At 34.6% G+C, this 12,093-nt stretch overlaps 1 protein-coding gene across 1 annotated transcript; it reads left to right on the top strand.

The window, feature by feature from the left end:
• The first annotated feature begins 1,351 nt into the window (after window positions 1–1,351).
• Window positions 1,352–6,839, top strand: LOC110021653 (actin-97-like). Its single transcript, XM_020720225.1, has 5 exons — window positions 1,352–1,666; window positions 2,572–2,640; window positions 2,961–3,354; window positions 4,521–5,134; window positions 6,463–6,839. Exons 2-5 carry the CDS (start codon window positions 2,581–2,583, stop codon window positions 6,526–6,528), a joined length of 1,134 nt encoding a protein of 377 aa, XP_020575884.1. The 5' UTR covers window positions 1,352–1,666; window positions 2,572–2,580; the 3' UTR covers window positions 6,529–6,839.
• The last annotated feature ends 5,254 nt before the right edge of the window (window positions 6,840–12,093 follow it).

The raw sequence follows: 12,093 nt of genomic DNA, 5'->3' as shown, positions 1-12,093 counted from the left end.
GATTGAGCATTCCATCTTTCTTTTTTGGCATTTACTATATTTTTAACCATACACACAAATCTTAGTGATTTTAATTGTGCTTGAATCTAATTATTATTATTATTATTATTATTATTATTATTATTATTATTATTATATATATATTTTTCTTAAGGATAAAAATATTTATTCTATTTTCACTAAATAAGCTCAAAATTAGGCACATGTAAAAGTTGGGTATATTCCTATATGCCAATATGGTTAATATCATAATTATGAAGGAAGATTTACATACATACCACTCAATTTCTATGTATTTACATATCTATCACCTAAACTTTAACTTTTACACATATCACATGTACACACACACACCACGTTATCTATACATGAAAATGTGTGTTTGTTTTTTAAAAGTTAAAATAATGATATTGTTTATGTGATAAGAAAGATTAGAATTGTATAAATATAATAAGTAGAACTCAGGCGCTATACATGTACATACAGAGGAATGCCCCAATTCTAATCATGCATAAATCTAAAAATTAGAAATTTGTCATTGATGTCAAACAACTTGAAGTTAGAAACAAAATAGCATATCATTTTCGTTCAAGCCCTACTCTTGCGGCCAATCTAAGAGCAATATTTTGCTAACGGCCATGTGCTAAGCACACAATACCATGAGGAATGAGGATTCATATTTGAAGATAAAAATGAGCCTGTGGGCGTCATTAATTAACAAATGAGCAAACGAAGGTATAATATCTCTTTAAAGCTCCATTAACATTAGGACAACTCTCCAAATTGAATTGTATATGTCTAATTTCTTCTTACAAATTTGAAATTTTATGCCAAATCAAAATGAATCGATCATATTAAAATCGTCCTACCATAAGAAAAACTGTCAGACTTTGTATATACGACCTATCTATCCCTTGGCTATTAACTCACCCAGACCCTTGCGCGGATAACTAATTCGACCACATCAAATATAAATATATAGCATAATTTCTTACATTATAGAATAATGTAACAAATTGCCTCACCCGCTTTCATCTTTGGCTTTCATAATGCACCATTTACATGCATGCCACCTAATTCTTACGCATTGACATATCTAACACCTATATTTTATTTCTTACATATATACCACCTAAATCATTCATATCACATTAAAAGTACCATTATTTAACTTTCAAAGAGTGAAATACAAATTTTTGATGTACAGATAAAATGTTACATACATAATTCAAAGGTCAAATACGTAAATATATAAGAATTGAGCAGTAACTATCAATGTATGTAATATTCCAAAATATAAATATACATTATAAGCATCGTGCTCAATTCTATCACAACACCAAGTGCCCATTATCAATAAATATCGCAATATACATGCAAATGACAGTTCAGCTCAGTTTCCAGAAGGTTACAGGAGGCAATGAAAAATCATGATATAATCTGGTGGCGCGAAAGGCTGCGTGCCTTTCGAGAGAAGCGGGCGTCCACTAACGTTCCTTGACACCGCGTGGTCGCCTTCCATCTCCGCCCTTTCTATTTACCGCTATTTCTCTGTTTCGCTCCTCGCCGTCTCAAAAGCCAGATCGCCGATTGGGGTTTTGAGCTCTGTGGTTGTTTCATCGATCAATATCCTGTTCCTGCTTGTCTCGTACCAGAGCTCTTCAAGGTGAATCCCCATCGTCTCCTTTTCTGTGATTGATATGCAAAGATGATGGCTTTGTTATATGGGATTGGTTGCTTCAAATCGTTTTGCTTATTTTAGATTCTCCAAATTTTACTTTTTTTTATGCGTCATAAGAAATTTTTGGTATGTGATTTGGGGCATTTCATTTATCTGTTGCAAGCTTAGTAAAATAATGGGTGTGGATGTTGCTGAATTTGCCATACGCGTATATTCCTCTTAACTTCTCCAAAAAGGAAAAAAAAAACTGCCAAATGTGGGGTTAAAAACTTGAATTTTGTAAACATATGCGCATTATATAACTTTTATTTTCAAAGTGGATATTGCTTATATGGATGTTAAGAGTTGAGTTCCTAATGGCGTTTTTTAAGCTTTTGGACTGATGGATGTTCATCTATTGATATATTGCTTTAATTTGGGACCTCGTGTTTCATCGTCCTAAATCATAACCTTAATGGCGGTTAGATTTAATGAATCTGCATTATTAAAGAATAGGCAGATTGTTGAATGTTAATTTAAATTATCTTAAGGTTAAATTCTATTGAACTAGGTGGCATGAGTATCTGACAAATAGAGTATATGACAATGCAAAATATATAAATACATGTACCGAATAAATGTAAGAGCTTATAATTAAAAATTTTAAAATCATAACCTATTCTTTACAAATCATAATGAAACCTTAAAAAATAAAATAAATAAAATGTGCGAAAAAACACTTGAAATATGTATTTTATTTTTGCAGTTATAAATGGCCATATATATATATATATATATATATAAGGCTACAAAGGCTATTACTAGGTCTACAATGAAGTCATACATGTTATTTTGTTGCAAAAATTTATAATTTTGATGTTTTACACTCATATATGTAGTCGTTTCCTCAGACTCCAAAAATGGCGGATGGTGAAGAAATTCATCCTCTTGTTTGTGACAATGGTACCGGAATGGTCAAGGTGCAAATACTTATCTTCTTTGCTGAGCCTTACTTTCAGAACATATTTCATCCTATGAATTATCCTGATTCTCGTGATACTCATTAGCATTAGCAGGGCGCTTCTCATTATTAACATTTACGAAGATTTACACACATGCTACCTTATCTATGCATGAAAAGATGTATTTCATTTTTTTTAAAGTTCAAATGATGACACTTTTGATGTGATATGTAAGATTTGGTTGTTATAAATGTAAAAAGCTAAGTTTAGGCGTTAGATATGTAAATACATATGAATTGAGTGGAATGTATATAAATGCCTTCTTCCTTTCCCCTCAGGCTGGATTTGCCGGAGATGATGCTCCAAGGGCCGTCTTCCCCAGCATTGTTGGTCGCCCTCGCCACACCGGGGTGATGGTCGGCATGGGTCAAAAAGATGCATATGTTGGAGATGAAGCACAATCCAAGCGTGGTATTTTAACTTTGAAATACCCAATTGAGCATGGCATTGTGAGCAATTGGGATGACATGGAGAAGATCTGGCATCATACTTTCTACAATGAGCTTCGTGTGGCCCCGGAAGAACACCCAGTTCTTCTGACTGAGGCACCACTTAATCCTAAGGCTAATCGTGAAAAGATGACCCAAATCATGTTTGAAACCTTCAATACTCCAGCTATGTATGTGGCAATTCAGGCTGTTCTCTCTCTGTATGCCAGTGGTCGCACAACTGGTGAGAAAACTTGCTACTTCACGTTTTTCGCTCTTTTTAATGAACTAAAAATTACTTCAATTGTAATTTAATATGCAGAAAAAATCTGAAATAGTTGGGTTTTTTAATTGTGGAGAAAATTGACTTGTATAGTTCTGTCAGTGCGACCTTCATTTGTAGAAAGTTCATCTTATGCAGAACTAGATGCTCTTGTTAAAATAATTGATACTTTAAATCATATGACATAATTTTCTGCTGTTTCTGAATGACTTTACATTTTTTACACAAGTATTTGTCAAGTAAGATAATGCGTTATGCTTTACGTAATTTTTCTTCGCCAGATTAACACTTAGGGATCCTTTGAGATAATTTTTGGTTTTTTTCAGCTTTCTTTTTTATTTTATATTTTTTATGCTTTGATTTAAATTAAAACATGTTTCATTGAGGCATTTGTTTTTAAAAATATTCAAAACATCTTTTAGGTATTAAAAATAAAAATTATAATATAAAAAAATTATACGAAACAAACATCTTTTCAAAAACAAAAGAAATAATAACAACAAAAAGATGAAACAAAAAATAATGTCAGACTGGCGCTTAACTAATACAAAAATAGGTGCATCTCAAATTTACTTTGTATTTGTCCATTTTTCTATTAGTCATGTGTGATTTGTTGTTGAATTTTACGTGAATAAAGCATGATTCCTTTATAATATTTACAGCAAGGAAACAATTTTAACCATTTGTCACTAATAACCATAATATCCCGTGAGGTCCCTAACTCACCACAATACTCTAATATCCTAACCGAATGGATGCAGGGAAATCATTATAGCTTTTCTCCACTCTCTAGAAGTTTGTATTTATCAATATTATATACCTGTACTACAGTGTGGTAAGGTAGAGAAATCTTATTATTCTGTATGCCTCTCTTCTATTTCTGAAAACAATACATACTGGTATATCTTCCTTTCTCTGTTTTTGGCCGTGCTATGACTGTTCTCAGTCACTCATAGGATGAAACTCTCAGGTTCTTGTATTTTAAAGAGCTGAGTGTTATGAAGCTTTCAAAGCTGATAGATATATCCAAACAGTCATTCTAACTGCTAATAATTTCATCTTGTTAAGTCATTTCATACAGCTGAATGACATTGTGGTTGTTTTTTTCTTGTGGGATTCCTAACCAGGTATTGTTCTAGACTCCGGTGATGGTGTCAGTCATACAGTCCCAATCTATGAGGGCTATGCTCTTCCTCATGCCATACTTCGTCTAGATTTAGCTGGTCGTGACCTGACCGATGCTCTCATGAAGATCCTTACAGAGCGTGGCTATTCCTTCACTACTACAGCTGAGCGTGAAATTGTGAGGGACGTGAAGGAGAAGCTTGCATATATTGCTCTTGATTATGAGCAAGAGTTAGAGGTTGCCAAGTCCAGCTCATCTGTGGACAAGCCCTATGAGCTTCCTGATGGGCAGGTGATCACTATTGGTGCTGAGAGATTCCGTTGCCCAGAGGTTCTCTTCCAGCCATCAATGATTGGTATGGAAGCAGCGGGAATCCATGAGACTACTTACAACTCTATTATGAAGTGTGATGTTGACATAAGGAAAGATCTTTATGGGAACATAGTTTTGAGTGGTGGTTCTACGATGTTTCCTGGTATTGCCGAGAGGATGAACAAGGAGATCACGGCGTTGGCACCGAGTAGCATGAAGATTAAAGTGGTGGCTCCACCGGAGAGGAAGTATAGTGTGTGGATTGGAGGTTCTATCTTAGCATCACTTAGCACTTTCCAACAGGTACATTTGTCCATTTTGTTACTTGGATTTAAATTAAAAATTTTATGGCTATTGCTTTTACACATTATTTTTTTAATGATTTTTTTAGGGAAATTACATGCCCATGCACCTCCAAGCAATATTTTTTGTTTTCAGCCAAATCACACATTATTCTTGTTAGCATAAGAATGCGCCGTATAAATTATTCATGTTGGTGGTTCTGAGTCAAATGGATTTTAAGGTTGGGCATGATACTGTAATGGTGAAATTCATTTTTAATCAAAAATCTTATGCCTTAAGGAGAGGGCCAACTACTTGGTATTACTACACTAATATATTTCATTAATTATCTTTGCGATACTAAACTCAATATCCTCATAAGTCTTAAAATCTTGTGACTCATTTTAAGAGTCTCTTCTTTATTACATGCATTACTTATTTCAGTGGTAGTACCTTAGTGCCTCTTTGTGCTCAGCTCAAATGCTAGGCAAATTTAGTATACCTTTTTTATATAAGGAGAAAGTGTCAAAATAGTCCCCTCATTCTTTGTAGAGTTCCATTTTGGTCGTAGAGTTTATAAAAGTGTGAAATTAGTCTCGAGACTTTTATATTATTGGCTGGACTAAAATGGCCTCACGTAACTTTACTCTTTATCCAAGTATGTTTGCTAGGAACCGCATCATACCTTTTTTTCTTGTTATTACACTTTTTATTATAAACAAAGAATGAAATATATAACTAAAAGAGCATAAATACAACATGTTTTGAATTATTTTTATCATCTTTCTTCATTCATTTTTGTTCTTTTAAAGTGAAACAAAAAATCCCAAATTTTTAGTTTTGATCTGCATTCAGTTTGAGAGTGGACAATAGCTTACAGTCTTATTTCTTGCCATTTCTTAATAATTTGTTTTTCTTCTGGATGGTTACAGTAGGTGGTCTGAACTTAGCTAACTCCAATCAGCATAGCTCTCATTCCTCAATGAGGATTACCCTGCTTGTGCAGCTCTTGGAATCAAATTGATTAGTCTTTTCAAAACTATCAGATTTTCATTTGAACTGCAGATATGAACAATAAGACTGCAATTTCTCTTTTAACAGATATAACTTTCCCTTTATATAGAATATCTGTCACTTCAAAACATAAAATTTATAGTGAAAGTTGTAAGACCTTTGGATTTGCAAATGAGCAACGTTAGCTTATGCTGCCCATCGCGATTCAAAAAATCGGCGGCGAGCATAGAAAAAAGGGCCTTTACTGTTTCTTTGGATTGGCTGTAACGAGTTCTTTCTTTTTATATTTCCATTCTATTTAAAGATTTGCACTGAAATTCTGATTTGCTCGACAGATGTGGATTGCGAAGGCAGAGTATGATGAATCAGGACCATCCATCGTGCATCGAAAATGTTTCTAGACAATTAAAAGGTGGAAAATGAAACAGAGCGCTTACCCATGAAGAAACTGGGTGATAGCTACCCTTCTATTTTGACTGTTTTTTATTGCTTGCGCCATGAACAAGATTGATGGTGATGTTCTTCTTCCAGTGATCATTTTCATCTCAGTGTGTTTCCATCATTATTTTCTTTCTTTTTTTCTTTGAAAATTAACAATTGTGCTGCTTTTTACATACACTTCTTGGATGTAAGTATGGTTTTCAGTTTTATTTTTCTTGATTGATGTTAAACCCTTAATAATTCACTTGTTTTAGTGAAGTTTTTTCTATTTTCCGTTGATACATTTGTGAATTGTCAAACTGAGAACTGAAAGCCACAGATGATGGAGTACATTAGTTTTCATGATTTTTTTTTTTTTTGTCAAGCTTAAACGCATGTATACTAATGTTAAAAAATTCCAGCTTTGAAGCCTTTCTCCTAATTATTTAACGTTCTTTTTATGAAATTTATGTCACTATTATCACACTTGACAAGCTTTTTTTTGTAATTTCTTAATGATGAACATTAGTCCTTAAATTTCTCCTATAACGTTTTTTATCATAAAAATGAGCAAGGGTTCAACTTGGATATTGACGCGGGCCATGAACATGAAGTTATGCAGACACATGGACATGACAAATGTTGGTTAAGACAATGCTTTTTTGATAGAGAAAATTGTTCAACTTTATGTTCCACAAAAAACTAAAATGTCAAAATACGAAGTTCCATAAATGAACTAGAAACAATTCTAGTTACATATGGTATAAAACATCAAAAAATTGTGTAGCTGCTTTTGGAAGAAGTCTCATTCATCCAGAGTTAAACTTGTATTCAAATATACCAATGAACTTGAAAAGAGTGGGTTTTTATTAGATCGACATTTAAGGATCTGTTGGTACTATAAAAAGCTACTTGTATTTTTCTTGTTTGGTGAAGTTGATCTCTCGAATAGTTGAAAACAGTGGGGATGGTTAGGAAATGGTATTTTAGGGCTATAAGAGAGAAACGGAAAAGGAAACGATAAAATGTGCTGTTGGACAACAAAATCAAGCAATTAGACGAATGAAATTTGTTATTGGACCGCAGAATTAAGTAGTTTGACTAAAACTAATGGATCGAACGGTGAAATGGTTTTGAAGGATTTTAAGAGAAACGGAATAGCAAATGGCAAAATCTGTTGTTCGATAGCAAAATTAAGCAATTCGACTGTTATTTGACTGAAAAATAATGCGTCAAACAATCAAACAACGAGATACGGATGGCAAAGAGGATCTAGCATTTGTTCCTAAGCACCATACATACTCACCACTTGCAAAATAAAAAACATACAACACTCTGGAGAGCATAAAACTGGTAACAAAGTCTCCAAAAACACAACAATAACTAAAATTTGCAAAACAAAATAATAATAATAAATAAAATAGGTTCATTATAGAAAACAATTTTAATTAGAAATTAATAAATAGTAAATAAGCCAAAAAAAGATAAAAGATCTCACTGACTATGCCAACTGGATTTGAACTACCAGTTCTAGCTCGTAGTTGCTAGAACTACTAAGTCTTACTCAGGAACTTCGTGGGATTACAGGATCTCATCTATCGCATAAATCCTTCTGGGAAAGCAGAATGCTCTTGCATCATCCTTCCGGGCTAAGAGATGCTTCTTCTTCTCTGAAATGATCTAGATCCGTAGAATGCTCTTGCATCATCCTCCCGGGCTAAGAGATGTTTCTTCTTCTCTGAAATGACCTAGATCCCATCGTCTTCTCTGGAATGACCTAGATCCCATTGTCTGATGTTCATTCCCACAAAATACCTATCGAGTTTTTCAAAATAATGGCTCACCATTTCTATCTGACCATAGAAATGTGGTTCACCACTTTTATTTGGGATGGCAATGTTGAGTTGAACTTGAACTTAGTACCCAACTTCATAAAACCTTCCAGAAGTAGCTAAGAAATTTTCTCATCTATATTTGAAATGATGACATGTTGGACCTTCCAAAGCAATAGTAACCTATGAGGTAGATTGTACATTATAAAATATTGAAACCCTCTTACTGATGGCTGCACTATGTCCAATGTCAGTTCTTCCATGTCACATTCTTCTAGTATCACAAAGGCCAATCTCACACGCACCTCTCTCATGTTCTATAGAAATGAAGCACAAGGCTTATAAATATGTGGCATAGGGCACTAAAACTAATGTCCTTGTCTAAGTCATCATTTACTCTTTCAACCACAAAAGCAAAACACTTTTTCCATCCTTGATAAATGAGTATTTATTTTGTGACCATTGTAAAGTATACTCCCATTAGCCCAAACAAAAATGACAGGCGTCCATGAACACAACATCACACCAAATCTGATCTTGCAACTTTTCTCCCATTAACAAATTCTATCAAACATCTTTTATTAACACTACTTTTATTCTGCTTCTTAAGCCAATTCAAAAAATGTGGCTGAGAATACTTCTAGGCTGTGACACTCAACTTATCCACCATTTGTGTAGATGTCACATTTTTAAAAATGTCGCCATCAATAATAAAACTACATACAAGTATTTTCAAAATACAACGGGTAAGAAAGATGTTGTGGCAGATCTAATGGTTCTCCCTCATGTGCTCAGTTTGAAGGATCGTTGAATCATTAGTATCTCTTCCTCGTCGGTTGGAAGTTGATACTCTTCTCTGACATTCTCTTTTTGTCATGTGTCACTATTCATTTATTCAAATAATCTCTACTCAATGAAAAAGATCACCCTTCAATTTGGGCAATTTGATGCAATGTACCCAAAACCATGGCACTTGATTCACTTCCGAGCTAGAACCATTTTATGGGTGTTGATGCTCTCCATCATCTCTCCACACTAGGCTACTTTTTTCCCTTAAGAGATGGTCCCCAACATTCTATAAAGTATGGGCTATCACACAAGTATACATGTTGAGCAGGTGTTATACGTATTTCGAGTTTATGTATCAGTCTCACGAAAAAAATTATTAATTTACAAATAACTTTAAGCACTAGTTTACTAATCTTAAGTCTAGTTCAAAATAATAAAAATTTAAAGGTCTTAAAATTATCTAAATCATAATTTTGCAAAAGTAAAATCTAAATAGGCTTAGTTTTCTAATATAAAAATTATACTTCTTTGAATTTGATCATATGAATCTATAATATTCTTCCAGTGAATCTCTCAAAATTAATATTGATAATCGGAGATAATTACTCCTAACTTTATTCCTAAGCAAAAGAAGCATTGGAACCTCATAATGTAGTTAAGTTTCATTTAGCCCTGCAAAGTCTTTTGGGATTTTTGATTCACCTACACAATTGACAATATTTCAAATCCACTAAGTGATTGAGTGTTAACTTACTTGTTCTTCTAGCCTACGATTAATAATCCTATATCACAAGTTTTTTTAACTTTTCAAGCAGTCATATTGAAAGTAAATTAAGTTCAAAAAGATAACACATCAACATGTTTTTTCTGTCTATTTTTTTTCTTCTTTTTATTTTTGAAGGAGTCGTCAGTCTGTCAATCGCCGTATATTTCCTTTCTCATAATAAATCTCTCTTCCGAGTTATATGAATTGCCCGGAGAAGAGAGTAAATAGAAAAGACGAATATACGACAAATATGACAGATAAGAGAAAAAACAAAACGAGGAGAACCAACGTGTGATAAACCTCGCAATGATAGGTCAAGTATGTCTGCCCAAACAAGATCGGATGGAGGCACCTTGGATCAATATCCACGAAAGAATACCTACGTAGGCTACCCATAACCAGAGAGTCAGATAGATGCCTATTACGTAGGCTACCCATAACCAGAGTCAGATAGATGCCTATTTTGGGGTCAAGAGCACTCTCAAGGGAAAGTGTCTCACTTGGTTAATTACATCTTGGGGATACCCAATAATACTCTCGGTAAAAGGTGTTTCGCTTGTATTATCGTAGGATTGGGAAAATAGGATATCAAAGGGAGGTTATTCTGTGTGGAAAAGCCCAAAAGCTTCATAAATTACTCCTACATTTCCAACTCCTCAGATCCAACCATCATCATGCACTTCGTCCAATAAGTGGTTTGCCTCAGTCATTCAGCCGGCAAACTACCTCATCCGGTCAATCGCACCTAACAAACTAGCCATTTCAGATCCTCCAACCGGCGACCTACTTCCAACTGGCTGCCCTATCTCCGGTTAGCCACTTTGCTTCTACCTTAAAACATGGATGAAGGTAACTTCACACTTCTTCCTTGTTGGCATGAAACGCCCCAACCAGATTTACAAATACGCGACTTTATTTTTGTCCAAACAAAGTGTTTGAAAAGGTTTTAGTTAAATCAAAGTTGAAATCCTACTCTAAATCCATTTATTAGATAACCCCTTAATACTTGAATAGGTTGTAAAGATGCATTTATGTACATACCACCCAATCCTCTGTCTTTACATATGTAACCCCTAAACTTTTCTAATTTATCCACCATGGCCGATCACTCCGAGTATCCACCTACTTCCGATCAACAGCTTGCTTCCGTCCGACCGACCACCTGCCGCCAACTCCGTTGGTCTTCTCTCTGATTTCTAGTGGCATCTCAAAAACAGGAAAGATTTAAATACATACCACTATAAAACATGAAAGATTTAAGCCGAACGATCTTGACGCTTCGGTTGACCGCTTATATTTGTCTCGGTGGCTTATGTCGTAACAGGAATATGTTTTGGACTTTGAAGCTAGGCTTTAATAGTTCACTTATGTGGGTCCTGATCGCTTGATTAGACCTTAGTCTTAGGTTAGGGGAGGAGACATCAGACTGTTCTTTGGGATGACTATCATCGTATACTTAGCGAAACTTGTCGCTACTTGGCAGGGAACCATCTTTGAATGTTTGTCTAACCAAAGCTTAGGAACTTAAGCTTGTGGTGAGGAAAATCTCCCGGCTAGCCCTTTTTATCGATCAGATGTCCATGATGTAGTTATCAATCATTTTTGTATAACTTTAACCGATTGGAAATTCTTGACGTTGCTGTCGGTTTTTCTATTTGGTTTGAGTTCACCGAGTGTCGAATGGTTTTTGAAATGCTTGAACTTTCTGAGTCTTGTAAATCTTTTGTGTTTTTGAGATGCCATTGAAAATCCGAGAGAAGGCTGGAGGAAGCCGACCGGAGGTAGTTGTGGTCTGCCACGGTGGATCAAGTAGCAAAGTTTTGGGGTTAGATATGTAAAACCGTGCATTCTATAAAAACTAATCTTGCTTAGGGTAGAAAGCCAATTTCTTAAAGGTCACTTTCCTTGAGGATTGAAGATGAAGATGAGAAATATATTATAGATGTCAATGTATTATTTTGCTTTACAAATTTTCCACTAGGTAGGGCTTGTAACATGAAGTTCATTGATCACTAAATGGCAATTTCAGACAGTGAAGTGATTAAAAAAACAGTTGGGATCTCAACTATAGTAGAGAGACTACCTTTTCTTAAAGAGTAAAACTATAGATCAGTATAGGGCGTTCCATATTCATAATTATTATGGATGCATGAGCTCTT

Source organism: Phalaenopsis equestris, unplaced genomic scaffold (genome assembly GCF_001263595.1).
Source record: "Phalaenopsis equestris unplaced genomic scaffold, ASM126359v1 Scaffold000137, whole genome shotgun sequence".
Classification (NCBI taxonomy): Eukaryota; Viridiplantae; Streptophyta; class Magnoliopsida; order Asparagales; family Orchidaceae; genus Phalaenopsis; species Phalaenopsis equestris.
Note: the sequence above shows the minus strand (reverse complement) of the source record. Positions and strands in the feature narration are given on the sequence as shown.

Coding starts and splice junctions, on each gene's coding strand:
- LOC110021653 (XM_020720225.1), top strand. CDS start 2,581: ATGGCGGATGGTGAAGAAATTCATCCTCTTGTTTGTGACAATGGTACC. Junction 2,641..2,960: donor ATGGTACCGGAATGGTCAAG/GTGCAAATACTT, acceptor CTTTCCCCTCAG/GCTGGATTTGCCGGAGATGA. Junction 3,355..4,520: donor TGCCAGTGGTCGCACAACTG/GTGAGAAAACTT, acceptor ATTCCTAACCAG/GTATTGTTCTAGACTCCGGT.